Source organism: Oryzias latipes, chromosome 24, assembly GCF_002234675.1.
Source record: "Oryzias latipes chromosome 24, ASM223467v1".
NCBI classification, from domain to species: Eukaryota; Metazoa; Chordata; class Actinopteri; order Beloniformes; family Adrianichthyidae; genus Oryzias; species Oryzias latipes.
In genome coordinates this window covers 8,452,381-8,474,392 of record NC_019882.2, presented here as the reverse complement: position 1 = coordinate 8,474,392, position 22,012 = coordinate 8,452,381, and the positions used below count along the sequence as shown (strand labels likewise).

The 22,012-nt window shown below is 39.8% G+C and overlaps 1 protein-coding gene across 4 annotated transcripts in view; it reads left to right on the top strand.

The window, feature by feature from the left end:
* Nucleotides 1-22,012, top strand: part of stxbp5 (syntaxin binding protein 5) — a 107,614-nt gene that overhangs the window by 58,154 nt on the left and 27,448 nt on the right. For all 4 annotated transcript variants that reach the window (XM_020714430.2, XM_011491631.3, XM_011491630.3 and 1 more), the window contains exons 6-8: nucleotides 3,937-4,000; nucleotides 6,381-6,464; nucleotides 21,515-21,638. In XM_020714430.2, the coding sequence (XP_020570089.1) occupies nucleotides 3,937-4,000; nucleotides 6,381-6,464; nucleotides 21,515-21,638 (272 nt within the window). The remainder of the gene's footprint in view (nucleotides 1-3,936; nucleotides 4,001-6,380; nucleotides 6,465-21,514; nucleotides 21,639-22,012) is intronic.

The window sequence follows — 22,012 nt, the reverse complement described above, 5'->3', positions numbered from 1 at the left end:
GAACAGTGTTGGGGTTAGATTTTAATTGTCAATGCGTATAAGGATTTTTCTTGCAGCAGTATGGGACACTTTTCTTTTCAGCCCACAGACATACTGTAAAGCGAGATTAGATATAGAAACAGCTCGCCGCACACTACAGCACACTTTAGGTAAATGTGGCTCCGGCACCAGCAAGCTAAATATAGAGGCAAGTGACTGACTGCCTGCCTGCCCACTAACACGGAACAATCCGGATCCATGAAAAAGACACTCATCTGCGGGGTCTTCATTTCTGTCCAAAGCACAGCCTTAATAATGCAGGGGCATTGTTCACTTTTATTTTCACAATAGACAAAATAAAACAAAGCATGCACACGTTTCGTACATGTTTATCTTTTTTTCCCCCTGGTTTTATTGTAAAGATCTTTTTTTTTTTTTTAGCACCCATTACCATTTTCATCAGAAAAACGAGATGTAACAAAAGGCTGTCTGGAGGATAAAACACGGACGGGCTGATAAGAGGGTACAGTCTAGAGTTTTCTTCTGTCTCCTATGACATGCATACCTGTACAGAGAGTCATCTGTAAATGACAGTCATTCATCACAACCTTCAGTCAGCTAATGTGTTTGAACTGCCTTTTTTCGAAGTGTGCAGGGACTGGCAGCCTCGTCTACTCTGCTCCACAGGTTCATTTGCTTCCCCTAAACATGACTTCCCTGGAATAAAAATAGAAATGATTCAGATGCATTTGCATTTCTCACTCATATGAGTTATGTTGAAGTGTAACCGATTTCACCAGGCTGTGCTCCACGTGGCTAATTAGCATGAGCAACCCTGAGCACATAGTCGGTTGCCACATTTTTTTGCATGCATTAAAGATGGAGGTTTGTTCTGCAGACAGTTTGGGTGTAAATAAGGAGTGGAACAATGAAGTTACAGAAAGAAGAGGGGGAAAAGGTGGGTACCGTGGGTTAACCGATGTGAGCAACAGTGTGGGGGAGAGGTAAAGGGGCGTCTCCGAGCTGGTTGTCCCTTACTTGCCTTTAGTAAACCCAGGCTGAGCGGCCGCAGCAGGTCCTTCACTCTCCCTCTTTGCCTCGTGCACCCTGATCAGAGCTGCACATGAAAAAATTCATGGAGAAAAAGAAAAACACTTTTTCAAAATGATGGCTTTTCTGTTTGTTTTAATTAGTAATTGGTTGGTAATTTTTAAAAGAATCGGCAAACGTAAGCTTCTGGATTTCCCTGGCAATGGAGGTTTGTTGTAAATAATGCCCATATTTCTAATATATTTTTATCGTATGTCATATTTTTTCCTTCAGCTTGAGCCAGTGATTCATGCATAAAATTTTCACAATATTCAAGTAAAAAATGTGCGAACACCAAAGTAATGCCACATTTGCAAGCTCGCCACACAACAGCTTTTAAACCCGACATCTTTTTTTCCTAGCACCTTTTCCAAAGATGCCATAGGAGTTGAGAGGCGATGGATTTAAATGCCTATTTCACTGGGTTTAGCTGGCACTATAAGTGGTTTTTTGAATTCAAGATGGCAGCCTCTTTCCCAGGTCAACAAAACCTTAATTGTGGTCGTAGACTTCCCCTGGTGGGAAAATGTCACACTTTTTCGACTTCTGTTGACTTTTTATTGCCTCTTTTGCCTACCAGTTAAAAATGTCTTGAAATTATAACGAAATACTAATTGTCTAAAACTATTTCAAGAAGTAACACACTCAAAAGATAAAGCCATAGTCATTAAATGGAAATGGTTAGTTCAACTGGACTCCGTGACACATTTACTGCTGAAATCAATGTTTACTGAGCTGCTAAAATCTGTAATTTTACCCGATGCACAGTATGGCGATGTGTTTCAGAACCTGTTATTTACACAGTCAGGCAGCACAGCCAAGGTTCTGAAAGCGTACAAGAGCCTGAGCCACAGCTGCATCCTAACATTTTAATTACAGTTGTTTTCTTTTTGCTCATAATTGGCTGAGGAGAGCTAACATGTTTTTACTATTGCTCCTTTATGTTGGAGAGGAAAAGAACACAGATGACGCAGAGTCTGAAGGTGAATCATTGTTCTTACAGCACAAAATAAATATGGTGATAAAGGCTTTACGGAAGATACCATGACGGCCACCCCTTCTCTGCAAACACTTGGTGTGCAGCGTTCAGGTACACCTACGCTGACTTCCCTGAGTTGGTTGGTTGAGGAAGACCAATTTAATTGGAAAATGAATCTGTTTATTACAAAATATTGGATCAAAGTTGTTCAGACCTCTGGGTTCTCAAGCCCCAAGGCCTGAATGAACAAACCCCAGAAAATGCTGGTTCCCCGCCCAGTCCTGTGTCAAGAACGGAGGAATATCCCAATTACTTTATTGCTTTATACAGTCATGGAGGTGTGGATCTTATTCTAACTGGTTGTGTTGTTTGCTTCCTTCTAGATGTGGTGTCCAATCAGTGTGCGATCTAGACTGTATGGGTTAAGTCTGTCCTTGAGAAAGAGATGGTCATAACAAAACACTTGCTTGATCAGAATTAAATCAAGTAAAATGCATTAAATGTATGTGGCCTAACCTATATGTATAAAGATGAGGAAAAAGGGTCTCTTCAATTCCCCCTCTTGAGCTCTCACAAGAGCTTACCACTCAAAAAAGGGAATTTGTCACATCAACACACCAACACCTCATTCTTTATTGCACTTGGAGTACACCTTTGTACAAAGACTAGAATGTATCCTTTTAGAGTTTGTGACCTTCTTCTCTTGATGTGTAGATGTGTCGTCCTCCTGGTTGTGGGGGAGCTGGGGATGGTGGATAGATACACCCACATTGGAGTGATGCACTTATCTTCGCCATTCACTCCGTCCCTTGTCCGTGTAAAATGTGTGTGCTTGTAGTGCAGTATGTTAAGCTTGAAGTGACGCTAGGCAGACATCTCTGGCGTGTCTCCAAAAAGCCGGTAGGTCGGCTGGAGCTAAATCCAAACTCTAACTTTAACAAAATCATTTTCTTTATTTGAGGGAATAAGGGTATCTTCAGCAGTCAGTATAATGTCAATGCAATGGTTTCAATGAATCCTTGTCTAAGTATATGGTCAGCTAACTTTCCAAAAAATTGAAATTTTAAATATGTTAACAAAATTGGCTGATCCAGTGTCCCACATAGCGCAGGTGAAGCTTTAGAATTGCGTGCTTAAGTGCTTACATTTTGCAATCAGTTGCTGCGTTCCATGATTTCTCTTACCACAATTCTATCCAGCAGGTATCCAACAAAACCCTGGTCTGTTTTTTCTTCTTCTTCTGTTCATTAATTCATAATATGTACTGTGTTATTTAATATTAACCATAGCTTTTGTTCCAATCAACAATTGTAATGTTCCTAGCCAATATGACCTTGGCGGTCCTTGATATTACCGTGATGTCACCCTGTATAGGCAGTTACTTAGAGACAGAATACGGTAGTAGCAGATCTGAAGATCCTGATGCTATCTCAGGGAGTGACAGGATAAATAGAATCAGGAATGAATACATCAGAAGGACAGCTCAAGTTAGATGCGTTGGTGATTAGGCCTTGGAAGCCATATTGAGATGGTTCAGACACATTCAGAAAAAGGACAGTGATTATATGCATGAAAGGAAACTGAGGTTAGAACTGCCAGGAAGGAGGTCTAGATGAAGACCAAAGAGGAGGTTAATGGATGCAGTGAAGGACGACATGAGGGGGTTGTTGGTGTTGTTGAGAAAGATGCAGGGAAAAATACTGAATGGGGGCGGATGTTTTGCTGTAATGACTTCTGAAGAAAAAAAGCCTAAAGGAAACAATTACTTAAGTGTATTCTGTTTAGGCAATTAACAATCCTTTTGGTGGTTTTGGTTTTTAATCGATTATACAAAATTGGCTCAAATATGGGGATGAAAGTAAATCACCTTTTGTGTCTGTCTTCCTTAGGTCTTCAAAAGCTCATCCTGGACCAGTAGTCCACATAAGTGATAACCCTATGGATGAGGGAAAGGTAAAGCACTTTTTTTGCACATTTATGGTGTAAACTGCAATAATATTTGAGGAATCTTGAAATGGTTGTTCTCTTTATTTCCAATTACTGGCAATGCCTTTGTTTGTCAATGATGCTGGGAAAAAAAGGTTGAGACAGGTTGTTATTTTTTTTCATTTTGTGATTTCATTCTCAATTCTTTCACCTGTTAACAATGTGTATTCTTAGAAATGTAAATTGCCAGGACACAAGAAATTAAATGATGTATGGTTGATTTAACCCAACGCGTCGATAACGATGTTGGTTTCCACACCAAACAGTGACCATCTCCAGCAAATATTTAGTCAATTTCTTTTACAGCTGCACTTTCTGAAAAAATAAATAAAATGAAATCTCTGGTCTAACTTCATGTAATGTTTTAGTCATTAGGTTTGTTTTTTTTTAATTAAATGTTATTCCCATTTATGCATTAACATCATTTTGCATCCTGCCAATTGTCAGAGGACATCATTAAACATCTTCAAAGGCCTCGTCAACAAACTCAGCATCTTGGCAGAGTCTTACATGAACCAAACAACCTGGGCAGTATGCATGATTGATTTGTGGTTGGAGAGATTTTAATGAGTGCAGCATTTTATTCGTTATTTATGTGGATATAAAAGATCCTTCTAAGCACCATGGAAACGTCAGAGACTAGTTGGTGCTCAATAATGAGGTGAATGAAGTTGCGAGCATGGCATTGTTGCATCATAAATTCACATCTTTGTCTAGTTTGGTTTGGTTTCTCATGTAGTGCTCTCAGAAGCAAAGCAAAATTGGAGCAAACTGCCTGGAAAAAACTCTCATTTGGGGGTGATATTGCCAGACTAAAATGGGGGGAAAACAACAACAACAACAAAAAATGTAGGATTGTGCAAATCCTCTGAATGTAAAACAAATATTCTTCTTTCTTAAACTCCATTTACTCTGAGACATTTTACATATTTTTTACAACGCCATTTTTGCGCTGCTTGCAGTTAAATGGTACATGGCGTGTACTTATATAGTGCTTTTCTACCTTGCCTTATTATCTAAAGCGTGTTACAGTCAGTCTCCTTCACCAATGGACACACACTGATAGTGGAGTCTGCTGCCAAACACTGGCGCCAACCTAAAACCACCAGGAACAATGTAGGGTTCAGTGTCTTGGCCGAAGACATTTTCGCCTCGTTTCCACTGAGCGGTACAATATGGTATTGTTTAGAATGGTTCAGGTAATTCTGGCGGGTCTTTCCACTCAAAGTTGGACCGCCACGGCACATGTGGGGTGTAGACCAATTGAGTAGCTTGTGCAAAGCAATCAACAATAAAAATGGAGGTCATCCAGCAGCTCATTTTTTTCTTCCAATTGGCTTTTGGTACTTTGTAGATACAAGTCATTTATGTTAAGAGAAGATTGCTGGTTGCAAAGAGTAATACACTGGCTCTGGTTTGGCGCTTTCTTTTGTTCTAATGATCTTCCGCAACTGGTTTTTATCGTGTCATGACAGTAGCTCCATGCTAACCCTTCCGTTCCATTTTTCTATGGACCTACTACCAACAGGGGCCCAAAATGGTATGGTTGGTCCAGCTTAAGAGGTTAAATTTTTGATGGCGATGCTTAAAAAAATACCAGACTGGACGGTAACATACCATACCGCTCAGTGGAATTGATGCTTAAGATGCAAGGCGGGAAACCAAGCTTGCAATACTCTAATCAGAGGTAGACTGCTTTATCTCTGCAACAGTTGATTATACTCTTATATTAAAAAAAGCAGACCCTCCAAACCAACAAATCCTGGTGAGAATAAAACCTGCAAACAGGAATACCACCCCAAGGGTCTTTTTTCATTTGTACTGAACCTGGGGGCCATTTTAATGTCTGTGCATTACTCTGAACAATAGAAGCCAAGAGAGCAGGGTGCTGGAGACAAAAAAATCTAGATTTTGACAAGAATAAATCTTAAAATGCAAATTTTGAATTTATCGATAAAAAAAATTTATTGTCCATCCCTACAGGCTACCAATTCTTTACATTCTATTTACCCTTTAAGTAAACTATGTTTGGATTTTGATTTTTGAGTCAAAGTGAAGAACTGCAACTAAATAGCTATAATGTTGTTTTAAATCAAACTTAAAATACAGAAATATGTGCGGCCAAATTATGAATCATTTTCATTCTGTCCAGTATAATAATTTTTTTTTTATTATTGTCAATTATAATGTCCATTATATTTCCATAAATCTTCTTGGTTTTTTACTACTCCTGACTTTCTCAAGAACATCCCTCTGGTGTCTGCCCATCATGGGGATTTTTGCTGTATCCTCTGTCTGTCATCTGACCTGCCTGTCTCACTTGGGGCCTGTTGCTCTTTCTCTCCAGCTTATAATTGGATTCGAGTCTGGTATCGTGGTCCTTTGGGATCTGAAATCAAAGAAGGCAGACTATCGCTACGCTCACGATGAGGTAGGAACATTTCCTTCATTCATTTCTTAACTGACAGTTGGGTACAAAGCCTACCTTTTTCCCCCATACTGAGCAAATAACTGAGTTATTCAGCAAATTTGTATTATATGTATCTTGACTCTGGATTTGCATTTCTTTTGCTTTAGCTTGTCCTTGGGCTGTTTTTTGTCTGATTGAACTATAAAACAACATAATTTTCTTGTAAGGCTGTGAATGACCTTCAAATATGTGAACTGATTTTTAAATGTGAAAAGTGCTGGTAAAAAATGGAAATGCAGCTTTGGCAAACAAGCTACCAAAAATTACCAAAATTTGAGGATGAATATTTTCGATGCTAAAGATTGCTGATTTGTATTCTTTAGAAGTGTTTGTGAAGCTTCTCTTTTTCCAAAGTAAGAAAAAAAAGGAGACTAAAGTTCAGTCCACTAAAATGAGTTGTGAAAAAAAGATTGGATTTACTTCCAATATTTTTTAATAATAATTGAATAGAATAAAAAAGAATAGAATAAAAAATCTTATAGGATTTTTAAGAATCTTGTGATTAATTTCCTCCATGGATGAGAAAAAGTCCGCTTGTGTCTTTATTTACTATCATTCCTTTTATCCATTGTAACTGTGGTCAGCTAAACTTTGAGAATGGGAAAAAATGTGGAGAACATTTTCTGTATTTGTTGTAAAATGATACAAATGTGTTTTGTTTACACAAGATTTTAAGTCGTAGATTTATGACTTAAGATCTCTTAGTTTAGCAGTTATGACTTTCTTCTCCTAAATTTACGACTTAAAAGACGGGATTTAAAAAATAATTGTAAACTGGCCCTAAAACTCTGTCGTACTACAGTGGGAAATGGGATTTTTATTTTTATTTTTTTCAAAATATTTTTGTTTTTATCTACGACGGAGTTTTAGGGCCGCCAAAAAAAAAACAACAAAAAAAAATTTAAATTTACGAGATTTTATCTCGTAAATTTAGGAGATAAACAGTCGTAAATTTACGAGTTTTTATCTCATAAATTTACGACTTAAAATCTTGTAAATTTGCGAGAAAAAATTCAAAGGTTAACAATAAAACTTTAATAACTTGTAAATCAAACAAATGAGCTTCCAAACATTTGGAACGTTATCAATAAACATTCAGCTCACCTGTTCAACTGAGTTTAGTCGGTCTGATCTGCTGCTGCGCGGTGTTCACCTGCCGCTCTGCATTCTCACTTCCACTTTAATTGTAAAAAATTTTCTAATAAATTTACGACTTAAAATCTTGTAAATTTACGAGTTTTTTTCTCATAAATTTATGAGTTTTATCTCCTAAATTTACGAGATAAAATCTGGTAATTTTACCTTTTTTTTTTTTTTTTGTAGTGGCCCTAATACTCCGTCGTATTTATCTGTAATGTTTTGTTACTTCTGATTTTCTGTTTTTAAAAAAGGTATAAATAATGGTGGTTAAATATATATTGTAATTTTTATGCATCCAATAAAAAGACATACAAATAGAAACCATTCAGACAAATGTAGATTAAATGGTAGGCTTGATGGTTTCATCTGTGAATCATTGATCTGTAACAATCCACAGTCTTAATTGAAGATATTTATGGTGTATAGATACTGAAGTTGTGTCGATGCTTGTGCACACAGGCTGCATCCACCATTATCATTCCATGCATGGGCAGCGTCCTGTATATCATTTGGGATTCCAGTGTTTCTGGTGCTACGATTTTGCAAGTACTCTGGATACTTGAGATCCCCAGAAGAACTGAGGGACTTTTTTTATTTTATTATTTTTTTTAAATGTCCAGTGAAGCACTCTGTCAGTTTCTGTCTCTACACTGACTTCCCCTCTGATAAGCTAATAACCTCCCTCAGCTCCGGGGCATTAGAGTCTCTAGAACTGAATCATCCCAGAGGAGCTCATCTCCTCTTCTTAAACCCCCACCGATACACCTCTCAGGAGACTGGGGCTTCGATTGGGTGGAAATTGAGGGGAAGGAAAGGGGGAGGTGTATTTCTTGTTTTGCTGATTACTGTGACTTACACTAGTAGATTGGTGGGAAAAATATCGTATAACTCCAGTTTTTATTACAAATTTTGAAGGATTTTCCTCACAGAAAAAATAGATGTGTCTAGCAGATCTTGTAGAAAACTTAATGCTAAGAGCTCATAAGAAAGATTTGTAGCTTGCTCATCAAATTTGCATGGACTAGGACAAGAAATATACTTTGACAAGAAAGCTAAATCATTTCAAGCAGAGAGCAAAGACCAGACGAAGCTATTTTTGTAGATTTATAATTGTCTGATTTTGTTTCAGTAATCCCATTTTTTAAAGTTTTGAGTTTAAAGTTAAGCACTCGATTTGTCTCATGTAAAGTGGATCTGTTGATGTAATTTCTGCCATTAAGCATATTCTTCACATTAATTATAATTTACACACAATGCATGGATTAGAAGGCAGAATTGGAGCAATAATGGGAATTCCCCAGGATCATGAATATGTGCAAAATTAATCTCTTTACAGCTTATTCAAACAATAATGGATGAAATAACTTTTTTGTACTTTTCCCCAGCTTTGCACTCTTTTATCTTCTTCATGCTTTCATTCCAACACTGTTTGCCCAGGAGCTTGATACCAAAGATCAACGTTGCCGACTGAAATGAACATGGAAGCTCGAAGGCTTTTTCCTTCCAGCAAAAAGACACATTTGAAATTTGCTCTTGAGGTTATTTGTAATGGAAATGTGTTAAAAAGGTTATGCATTGAAGTTTTCTGGACCCTGATGCTGGGAAATTTAACCCAGCTTCCGGGTAACAACAAAGTTTATGTTGGGGTTAGACAATAAGCTGTGGGGATCAAACGTTGGCTTTATAGCTTTTTAGAAGGTGAGAGAGCATGCTGTCCACTCTGTGCCTTTTGGTGAATTGCCTGTTATTAGGTGTGGATCAGGGCTATGGGTTTCCAGTAAATGTAAGCCAGGGAGCATCTGTCACCCTGACCTGACTGACTCGGCGCCCCGGTCTAAGTTTTGTCCTGATAAATGAGCTGTAATGCATCTACAGATGTAGCTTGTTTCTGTCCTACCTTTGGGCTTTTACTGGTGAATACTATTGACCTTTTTCTTTTTTTGTTTATGCAAAAAGCTTAAATCGATTTTGTGCCAGCTGTCTGTATTTGACCCCAAAATCCTTGTGCACATTTTATTGGTATGTTTATAACCTAGATACACCAGAAATGGTTTGCACGCTTTGAAAAATGTCTATAGATTTCATTTTTTTAAAGCTAACACACCTAAAAATGATCAATTTCTGTGAAGTTAAATAAGTTTTGTTTTACCTGTAATAAGAAATTTGTGCATATGTAAAAAAGGTTTCATATCCATAGAAAAAAAACTGTCCATCTTAAAAAGGTCTTGTACTTGTAATGCTACGTTCATGCTGAACGCGGGTTCTTGATTGCTATCCACTACAAGCACGTCTGCCACCAGTTTAGAGACGCTTTGCGTGAAATGTTGAGTTGGGCACAAACGGAATCATCTCGGTTTATAGCATCCTTGCAATAGTGGATATGGGTTATCATCATGTTAGGAGAGCGGCCTTGGTTTATTGTTATTTGAAAAACAAACACAGCTGTCGGCAGGATCGTCGCCGTGTGTGCGTTCACCAGATAAACCAAATCTATACGCCATTACCAATTCAGTCCTTGATTGGTCAAAGTTCAATTGGTTTAACTTTTGATGTAGGTTCAATGGCTGCGCGATTTGTATGCTCTCAAGCGTAACAACATTTGAATGTGAGAGTTTTAATCGCATAATCCCGAAACACATGCGTTGTCATAGACTTTTCATTTTTTGCTTGACCATGCGTTACAGAGGCCTGTGTGAATGCAGCAAAATAGATTTTTTTTCTGCCTTTTTTTGTAAAAAGGTTTTGTATATATATAAAAAAAAGGTCCCTCTGTAAAGAAAAGAAAAAAAAGTTTCTTGTCGAAAAAATTTTCCATCTGTAAAAAGGTTTTGTACGAGTAATAAGATATGTGTGACTGTAAAACTGTTTCATAACTATAGAAAAAATTGTCCATTAGTGAAAATGCTTTGTTCATGTGTGAATTGTAAAATGCGCGTGTCCATTAGCACCTTCATCTTGTAAAGCTTAAGTTACAAGTACAATTCTTTTTCTTCTCAAAAAATTAACCGATCATCAGCCTTTTCACTGCTTGGAGCAGCATATCAGATGCATTATAGTTTTGCCAGAAAAAACAAAAGCATTTTTTTATTTATCCCGAAGCAGGCATCATTAGAATTTCCAATTTTCCAAGCTTTTATTTTCTCGCAATTCTGTAATAAAATGCGTCACTTGCCATATCTTAAATAATCTAGCCACAGGGGTTGCAAGCCAGTTACTTCTGTGCCGGTCCCAAGCCCGGATAAATAGAGAGGGTTGCGTCAGGAAGGGCATCCGGCGTAAAAATTGCCAAAATAACCATCCGAATCATCCACAACACTTTAGACATACCGGATCGGTCGAGGCCCGGGTTAACAACGACCGCCACCGATGCTGTTAACCTACAGGGTGTCGGTGGAAATTTGACTACTGTTGGTCGAAGAAAGAGGGGAGGCAGAAGGGTCCGTGGCCAGAGAGAGAAGGGAAAAGGCAGGAACATAGGTTTGAGAATAGGGACTCTTAACGTTGGCACAATGACAGGGAAAGGCTGAGAGCTGGCAGACATGATGGAGAGAAGGAAGGTAGATGTACTGTGTGTGCAGGAGACAAGGTGGAAGGGCAGCAAGGCACGTAGTATTGGAGGAGGATACAAACTGTTCTATCATGGTGTTGATAGGAAGAGAAACGGGGTAGGAGTGATTCTGAAGGGGGAGTTTGTAAACAGTGTTCTAGAGGTGAAAAGAGTCTCAGACAGGATGATGAGCCTAAAGTTAGAAATTGAAGGGGTGATGGTGAATGTAGTCAGTGGGTATGCGCCACAGGTTGGCTGTGAGTTAGAAGTGAAGGAGAGATTCTGGAGTGAGTTGGATGAGGTCATAGAGAGTTTTCCCAGAGGAGAGAGAGTTGTTATTGGAGCAGACTTTAATGGGCATGTTGGTGAGGGCAACAGAGGTGATGAGGAGGTGATGGGGAGGTTTGGTGTGAAGGAAAGGAATCTGGAGGGACAGATGGTGGTGGACTTTGCAAAGAGGATGGAAATGGCTGTAGTCAACACTTACTTCCAGAAGAGAGAGGAACATAGAGTGACATACAGAAGTGGAGGTAGGAGTACTCAGGTGGACTACATCCTATGTAGACGAGGTCATTTGAGAGAGGTTAATGACTGCAAAGTGGTGGTAGGAGAGAGTGTAGCCAGACAGCACCGCATGGTGGTGTGTAAGATGACTCTGGAGGTCAGGAAGAAGAAGAGAGGGAAAACAGAAAAGAAGACCAAGTGGTGGAAGCTACAGAATGAAGAAACTTGTGAGGAATTTAGGCAGAAGTTGAGGCAGGTCCTGGGTGGTCAGGATGAGCTTCCAGAGGACTGGGAAACTACAGCAGAGATTATCAGGGAAACAGGTAGGAAGGTGCTAGGTGTGTCATCTGGAAAGAGGAAAGACGGTAAAGAGACTTGGTGGTGGAATGAGGAAGTACGGGAATGCGTCCAGAGGAAGAGGTTGGCTAAAAGGAAGTGGGATGTAGAAAGGACTGAGGAAGGTAGACAGGAGTACAAGGAAGCGCAGCGTAGAGTGAAGAGAGAGGTGGCAAAGGCCAAACAGAAAGCTTACGATGAACTATATGACAGGTTAGACACAAAGGAAGGAGAGAAGGACTTGTACAGGCTAGCCAGACAGAGAGACAGAGATGGGAAGGACGTGCAACAGATAAGGGTGATTAAGGACAGAGATGGAAAGGTGCTAACAACCCAAGAGAGTGTACAGAAAAGATGGAAGGAGTATTTTGAGGAGCTGATGAACGAGGAAAATGACAGGGAAAGAAGGGAGGAAGATGTGGTTGTTGTGGAGCAGGAAGTAGCCGAGATTGGAAAGGATGAGGTTAGGAAGGCTCTGAAAAGGATGAAGAGCGGAAAGGCCGTTGGTCCTGATGACCTACCTGTGGAGGTATGGAAGTGCTTAGGAGAGACAGCAGTGGAATTTCTAACAAGGTTGTTCAATAGGATTTTAGAGAGTGAGAAGATGCCTGAGGAATGGAGGAGAAGCGTCCTGGTTCCGATCTTTAAGAACAAGGGTGACACGCAGAACTGCAGCAACTATAGAGGAATAAAGTTGATGAGCCACACAATGAAGCTGTGGGAAAGAGTAGTGGAAGCCAGGCTTAGGAAGAAGGTGGAGATCTGTGAGCAGCAGTATGGTTTCATGCCCCGTAAGAGCACCACTGATGCCATTTTTGCTTTGAGAATGTTGATGGAAAAGTACAGAGATGGTCAGAAGGAGCTGCATTGTGTGTTCATAGATTTAGAGAAGGCGTATGACAGGGTGCCGAGGGAGGAGCTGTGGTACTGTATGAGGTTGTCTGGAGTGGCAGAGAAGTATGTCAGAGTAGTTCAGGACATGTATGAGAGAAGTATGACGGTGGTGAGATGTGCTGTAGGTCAGACAGAGGAGTTCAAGGTGGAGGTGGGACTACACCAAGGATCAGCTTTGAGTCCCTTTTTGTTTGCTATGCTGATGGACAGGCTGACAGACGAGGTAAGACAGGAATCTCCCTGGACAATGATGTTTGCGGATGACATTGTAATTTGCAGTGAGAGTAGAGAGCAGGTGGAGGAACAGCTAGAGAGGTGGAGGTTTGCTCTGGAAAGAAGAGGCATGAAGGTCAGTCGTAGTAAGACAGAATACATGTGTCTGAACGAGAGGGATCAAGGTAGAAGCGTTAGGTTACAGGGAGCTGAGGTGAAGAAGGTGCAGGAGTTTAAGTACTTGGGGTCAACAGTTCAGTGTGATGGGGAGTGTGGAAAAGAGGTGAAGAGGCGAGTGCAGGCAGGTTGGAGCGGTTGGAGGAAAGTGTCAGGAGTGTTGTGTGACAGAAGAGTGTCAGCAAGACTCAAAGGAAAGGTGTACAAGACAGTGGTGAGACCAGCTCTGCTCTATGGGTTAGAGACGGTAGCAGTGAGACAGAGACAAGAGGCTGAGATGGAGGTAGCGGAGATGAAGATGTTGAGGTTCTCCTTAGGAGTGACCAGGTTAGACAGGATAAGGAACGAGTACATCAGAGGGACGGCTCATGTTGCCTGTGTTAGCGACAAAGTCAGAGAAGCCAGACTGAGATGGTTTGGACATGTTCAGAGGAGGGATAGTGGATATATTGGTAGAAGGATGTTGGAGATGGAGCTGCCTGGCAGGAGGGCAAGAGGACGGCCAAAGAGGAGATATATGGATGTCTTAACAGAGGACATGAAGTTGGCTAACGTTAGAGTAGAAGATGTTCATGATAGAGTGAGGTGGAAAAGGATGATTCGCTGTGGCGACCCCTGATGGGAAAAGCCGAAAGAGAAAGAAGACTTGCCATATCTTAAATATCTTCTGCAATTTTGTCTTGTCTCAGTGTAAAATGAGGAAACAATGTTTTTATTTTTTTTTCTTATCCCAGGTAATTTTCTTTCTTTTTTTATGAACAGACAATTTGTTTAGATGAGTAAATTATTTTACAGATTCAAAACATTTTTACAGACAAACCTCTTATTACAATACGGAACCCTTTTATGGCCAGACAATATTTTTACGACAAATCTAACTTCATACGTTTCTGTCACTTGAGAGAAGTTTTAGAAAACTGCCCTGGGATCAGCCCTCATGTTCTCTCTGACAGGGTCTGTTGCCATGATCACTGCTGTCTGCCTCAGCTCTGCTCCCATCAGCGATGCTGCTGGCATCCTCACTGAGTTCTCCATTACGGCTGCAGCATCAAAAGAGAAGTTGACAGCTCTGAGATGCACTGATGCGCTGTGATTTCCTTTTAATCCCTTAAGTTATCTGCAACATCTTTACATCTTTGCTGCCTGTTTTTCAGTCGCAGTTTAAACACTCGCAAACGTCACTCTCAGAAACTTCTTGGGTTGCGAAAAGTCAAAATCTATCAAACGTGAATTTCTTAACTTATAGGTCAAAAAAGTCTGTTTCCCTGTGTCCTCCAGAACTGAAATCTCCAAACTCGGTGCTTTGCTATCACAACATCTGGCCCTGGGACCAGTTGAATCACCGGATTTGACATCACTTCCACATTCAGGAGTTAAAATGTTGTGTAACCTGGAAGTGTTTCTGACACCAGCTGCTCATCGACTCTGATGTGAACAGCACTTGTTCCAGATGGGTTATAACGCCCCGCAAAGTGACATATTAACTAACCTAAAGAAAAGGCTTGGAAACGTCCTGTGGCATTTTTCTAATGAGCTTGGAAGGACTTCGTTGTAATTTGCCTCGCGCCGAAAATCCCTCCCATCTGGTCGTCTGCAAAGATTAGAAACAAATGTCACTACTCGTTTGTGAACTGGGTCTGAGGCGAGTTTGACTTCGTTGAGGCGTTACCCACCAACATCTCAGCCCACCAGGACTCGCCCTCAACACTAACATGCTTGAATAGTAGTTAATATTTTACAGTATTTAGAAATGTAATAACTTAAAATAAAGAATTTACGATTTGTACAAGAGGGTGAGTCTGTTAAGGTGTGAATGCACCCTCAATCAGTAAATCAATTTTTCTAAGTTTTTCTTGTTGTTGATAAACTGTTTCTATGCCAACACAGAAGAAGAAGTATTTCATTATTTGACGCTGAATTAAGCATTAGGAATAACTTTGGAGATTTACCCCATAGAGTGGAGGCCCGCTTGGTTGTTTGGATGTTTTTGGGCACATAAATATAAAAATATACTTCTGGGACACAAGTTAGGGGTTAATAACACTGTTGGAAGGTGTCTCAACTTTTAGACAGCCGTGGTGCAGAGGCAGAGCGGTCGAACTCTGATTTGAAGATCGCTGGCTCGGTTCCCGCCTCTATCGCCCATGTGTCGAAGCTTCTTTGGGCAAGACACTGAAGGGTACGTTGCTGCTGGTGGTTATTGGTTGGCACTAGTTTTAAAAAGCAGTGTGTGTGCATGGGGGATTAGGACTGTGACTGTAAAGTGCTTTGGGCAAGGATGGAGCTACATGGGGGCAAAGGGGACATCTGCGCTCTCTCGCCCCCTAAATAAAGTGTTCTAGCTCCGCCAATGGCTTTTAGTCTTCCAAGAAGGCAGAAAACGCTATATAAGTACCTGCCATTCACCATTTAGTCTGTATCGATTCAAAGGTCAAGGCCATTTACAGAAAGACTAGTGTAGAAAGTAATAGTTATTTAAAAATTCCATAAAGAAGTGTGCATATCTTGGTTAGAATAGTTTAATTCCAAGACGTTTCTGCTGTTGAATCTATTTAATCTATAATTCAGACTGCGCCTATACTCCCCCTTTTGTGGTGAAGCTCTTATTGGAAGACCCATTTCCTTCCGAATGTATGTCAGTATGTCGCCTGACGGAAACGTGGTTCCACAACGCCACACAGATGCCAGTCGGTATCTAAAACGTGCATGTTTTGTCTGCTTTCCTCAAGCAGTCTCACTTTGCCTCCTTGTTTTTATTTTTGCTCTGATTTCCTGTTGAGATGTTGCCACACACTTTTATCCCCAGAGACCCAATTGGCAAATAAAGCCCCCTTTGTGATAAATCATAAAATTAGTCTTTAATTGGGATTGTTTGATTTAATGAGGGCCAAATGATTCAATTACTGTTGCTCGTTTTCCAATTGAACACAGCATCGTTTCCTGTTGGGATTGCCACTGAAGAGTGCAGTGATGCAAGCTTTTAATCGCTGGAAGGTTCTCATGGAGATGCTAATGGGGAAAAAAAAGTATGCAAATAAAAGTATCTAATGTTTTTTTGTATTTTTAAACTAATCAATTTTCTTGCATCATGGCTACATGCGATGCTGTTTGTTGAAATCCCAATAAAGAAAATGGAGAACAAAAATAGTTATAGAAAAACATACTTAATAAATACTGATATATATGAGGACCAAATTTCCTTATTCTGCATTCAGGACACCTCCACAAGAATATCTATTCCCTCTGGCTTTGCACATCAATGAATCATTTATGGCAAAAACGGCTCTGACAAATCTCTGTCCTTCCTTCTTGGCTGCAGCCTGCTACGCCCGCCACTTACCCTTCCACCGCCGCCACTTGCTTAGAAAGCACCTCAGTCATTACTCATCATGCCAAATTATTTATGGCCAAGCGGTTCTTCTGAACAGAAAATGAAGGAACAACTGAAGTTAAAATAATATTATATCCTAAATTGGTCTGAACTAATAAGATTATGCATAAAATATAATCTTTATTGTGCCCTTAAAAGAATTTCTAAGAATTTCAATAACAGCACATCAACTTGTTTTTTATGGTATATAAATAAATAGAATCTAACATTTAAAAACTGTATTCAAAGACTGAATATTGATAACTTTTACAACTTTTTAAAGTCAGTTTGGTTTAGGACAAGCAAAACTGGAATACTGAGAGACCAAGAAAAACCAAAAATAACAGCTAAAAACAATTTAATCATCATCTAACATGGTTTAGCTGCCATTAATCATATTTAAAGGGCTGAGCTTTTTAAAAATATCCATATTTTGTTTACTTCTTTGCCAAGTAATGACCTAAACTAGTTACTAATCTTTTGATTTATTCTAAAAACGTTGCTCCCCATTGTGGAGCAGAATGGAACAGGAAGCTTGTGGCCCTCCCTGGGTATTTTCTACATTACACGTAGTACGCTCTTTTTCATGTGGAATTTTTTCATCTTCCCCTGATTCACAATGATTAGAATATAGAAATATCCAGTAATGCAACATGTCCTCCATCGTCAGAGAAATGCCACAAGAACATGTTAAGTACACCAAAAACACAATTTTCATTGGATTCGGTCTTTAAAGGTTGTTAATTTTAATGCAACAAAGAGCCACTGAAACAGTTGTGGAGCGTCCTCCTGTTGGAGATCGTATATGCATGTCACAGGGGCAACAGCTTAGAATCACTGAAAAAAAATATGTTTGTCAGTTTCTCTCAAGCAAGACTATGGAAAAGGATTGCATTTCTTGCTGCAAGCAATAGATTCTTTTCACAAGGTATTTTCTTAAAGACTCAGCATAGCAGGCGAGCTTGAGTAAGCAACATTTATGATTAATGACACACTGAAGCAGAAACTGATACACTTCTTTAAAAAAAAAAAAAGTAGCTGCAGTTGCAAAACAATGATATAACCATAATAGCAAGGGAGCCAGTCACTCATTTCAGAAAAGCGTTACAAGGCTTGCAGCATCACCTGGGATGCAAAGTAATGCTGAACAAGTTGAGAATTTGCTAAATGTCAATGCAATTGATGAGGCTGAGCCCTTTTGAAAGCTACTTAGAGCTTCACGGTTGTCATTGTGTTTACATAATGGCTAAATGTTGGCAGGATATAATCAGCGATCAAAAGAGCATCAATAAGCAGCGGTGCCCTTTACTGGCTGACTGGGCATGATGTTTGTAACTTCACTGCTTTCCTGTCATAGATAAATAATTGTGAACTACACAAATGGGCCGGAAGACAATTTGATAGAAATGAAAAGGCAAGGTTTAGAAAAGAATTTAGGAAAATGGATAGGATAAGGTCCTTTAACCAACTGAGATCCATAAAATGTGTTTTCTTACACCTCTAAATGTCTTTAAAAGCCCTGCTTTTATATTTGAAGCGTTTTCTAAATGGTCGTCTGAGCGAACGGCACCAGAGGAACAAAGACTGAGATCTTTAGGTGGACCAGAGTTGACCTTTTTGCTCCAAACCTGAGTTCAGACTTCACACCTGTGCAAACAAAGTGGACTGACAAAGGAATCAAGGTCTGGCTTGGACCAAACATCCATGGTGAGAATGCGCCCAATAAACAGCCAGTTCCACCCAAAAAGTTGGATCTTGGTGCTTCACAAATGCTAAGGGTTTCATTTCTATCAGATGACAATGCTGTGTGTTGTCTTTAAGGCTTACAAGACTGCTGTTCTAACATTTACTGTACATGTGACACTCGAAATTGTTTTAATAGAAATCACATTTTGCACCAAACAATTTAAAACCAGAGTGTAGATGGAAGAACATTTCTGTCACGATTAATTTGTTGGTGTTTGGTTTGTCCAAGCTCAGTGGTTGTCATGCCATTTTAATTTAATGGGGAATGACTTATGCCTTAGTCACAACTCTCCTTACGGGTGGACACAGGCTGACTTTGGGCAAAAAATAGGCAAGCCTGTAGAGGGTACACAAGTGGCCTTGTGATATTTTACGACCGTAGACAACTTGGTGAACTCATTCTGTAAAAATGTTTAAGCGCATTGGGGGTCCTGCGGGCGTCAGGCCAAAGCAAACACTTAAGGTGAAGTTGGGGAGACAAAGGCACATTGTACTGAGTCTTCATTTTTTTTTTTCTTCTTTCCAACCCCCCTAAACCCTGCACTCTCCATGCTAGACTGTAAGAAGTTAGGAAATTGGACAGTGGGTGCGTAGTTTCTGTGAGCATTCTATGGACACTTGCGTATCATCTGCACAACCCATGGGCATGGCATCTTTACGCGGTCAGTAAAGACCCAGTAGTCTCAGCCTACTAACGACTAGACACTATATCAGAGGTGGGCACTGAGGGCCCCATTCCTGCATGTTTTCCAACATACCCTCCTCTGGTATGTTCTGATTGGCTTGACACACCTGAACCAGGTAATCAGCCATGAGTAGGGACAGACAATCTGGAAATCATGCAGACACACCGGCCCCTGGGACCTGGAATTGCCCACCCCTGCACTATATGAAGTCATAACTGCTTGTAAGTTGCATTATCTTTCCGAACACTTTGACATATTTACCACACCCACGATAATCATATGTTCCATTGTCATGACGTCCTTTTAGCTGACAGTACAAACCTCAAGACATACCTGCGATCTGTTTTACATACATGTCAACTCCCTGAATGGGTGCACGTGACTAATGCCTTAGATCAGGGGTGGCGAACAAGTTTGACACCAAGAGCCGAAGTTTTTAACTGAGAGTCAAAGAGCCACGCCACACACTGACCTGCCAAGACATACAAACACAAACACACAATTAAAGCCCTGTTATTTTCCATAACAAACTCCTCTCCCTACAATACAACAGCAATTATTGCACTTGTGTTTATTTCAAGGAAAGTTTCCACTTTCAATACACATATCAAATGCAGCTTAACCAGCGTTTACACAGCAACTTTACCCTGCAGGTCAGAGACCCTCTCCACACACAGGCACCCCTCTCTCTCATCTCACACACACACACACACACACTCTCTCTCTCTCTTTTCTCTGCCTCTCTCTAACACACACAACTACTTAGTGACGTGCAGTGAGGTTGATGGCTGGTGAGGCACTGACTCCTCTGAAGTCCAATTTACGATTATAAAAACAGAATATTTTACCATTTATCCTTCAGTATTTAACTTGTAAAAGTTTCTGTATCTCATCAATAGTCCTCTTTCAATTACACTTACACCAACAAATACACAAACATCTGGACAGAGCATCCTTCTGGTGTCTTAAGTAATTCGTATTCACAATAAACACATTAAATACATTACAGGAAGAGTTTTTAATTTTCTCCAGGATACGTTTTGTTCTTTTCTGCCATGAACAATTTTACTGCTTCCAAAAGCTCATAATAATAAACATAGTGACTTACCATTCCGTTCAGTAAAAAAAAAGTAAGAATCTTCCCCGTCCTGTGTTCATCTGTATACTCTGAATTTCGCCAATTTGACCATGAGGGTAACAGTCTGCACGCACATCAAATGTTGTTATTTTTTCTGGCATTGGGTGAAACCCGCGCAAATGATTGGCAGTCACTTATGTGTCGAGAGCAGCATCAAAACACACACGCTGCCAAATTACTGTTATTATTATTATTATTTTTTAAAACCCTCTGATGGATTTGTGTGTGGTTTAAGAGGGAAAAAACTATGAAATGAGGCACAGTATATTGAAAATATGATGAGACGCAAAGAGCCGCATGCTTATTGGCCGAGAGCCGTGTGTTCACCACCCCTGCCTTAGATGTAGTTCAAGCCACCTAGTGGTTACCTAGTAAGCTGATCAGACTTATTACAGTATTTCAAACGTGCTTCAAAGACAAAGTAAAAGTGTTACCCAGACGCATTTCTAAATTAAATACAATAAAGTTTGAATATGGAGATTGCTGATATTCTGGGACATCAGGAAATGAAAAATAATTATTTTTTTATCCATATAATATTCAGAAAAAATCTCCCTGGTATAATAATATCATTATCATCTGAAAAAAAACAGTGTAATCAGAAAAAAAGTGTAAAAGACACCTGAAATGTATCATTTTACTTTTTCTCAGTTATTCCCATTGGTGCAGTGGTATGGCGGTCGACCTCCAATCGTAAGATTGCGGGTTTACCATTTTTACCATATGAAAAAAACGGAATGATTACATTTTGATTTAATTTTTTTATGTTAATGACTGAATGGGGTGAATTGGGCAAGTGTGTTTTTCTTGTATTCCTTTTTTGTAAAATTGTCATTGCATTTTTAACCAAATATCTTTTACTAAGTCTTTAGTTCTAAAGCACATTTCTCAAAGCCCAGTGCTCCAGATCTGTGTTATTCCAATTATCTTAGATGTCCAACTCCTTTCTTCCCTCAAGCTAATCTGTATCTTTATGAAATTGAATTCTTACAAGCACATCAATGCTAATAAAACCTTCCCACTGGCATTCAAGAAATGGGTCATAAAGAAGTACATGTACCCCCAGAAGAACTGCTCTTAAATCAGATTGGGCTCTTTTATCTCTCTGAAACAATCTGACCACAAGCGCAAAGTCAGAGACATTACAAGCACTTACAAGCAAAGTGTACGGGACGGTCAGGGTGACGCAGCCATAGTTTGTATTTTATCCTGCTCAGCCACTCTCCACTAACTTTTTTTGCCTGTTTTTTTTATTCGTAGGCGATCCACTCAGTTGCTTGGCATCATGAGGGCAAGCAATTCATCTGCAGCCACTCTGATGGAACCCTGACCACATGGAACGTGAGAGGCCAAGGCAGGCCCATACAGACAATCACCCCGCATGGTAAGGAGGCGGAACTGAACACAGAGACAGAAGCTTCCTGAGTGGTTCAGTCCTTTGTTGCATGGACATGCCTTTCTGCTTCTTCATTTTAATTAGAAGGCATTTCTCACTTCAATCACATTTTGACGTTGTTTTTCTGAGGCTGTTGTTTGAAGATGTTAGAATTTTATTTCTCTGCCCCAACACACAGGATCATTCTAATAAATCCCTTTTTACTAACCAGAAAACATGTTTTTATAAATATTCTAGTATCACTGTCTTATTAAAGGCATAAGAAAGTAACCTACAGTATTTTCCGTCCTACAGGATTTTAGAGCAACTCCAGATTATAAGGCACATTGTCAATGAATGGTTTACTTTTGAACTTATGTCAT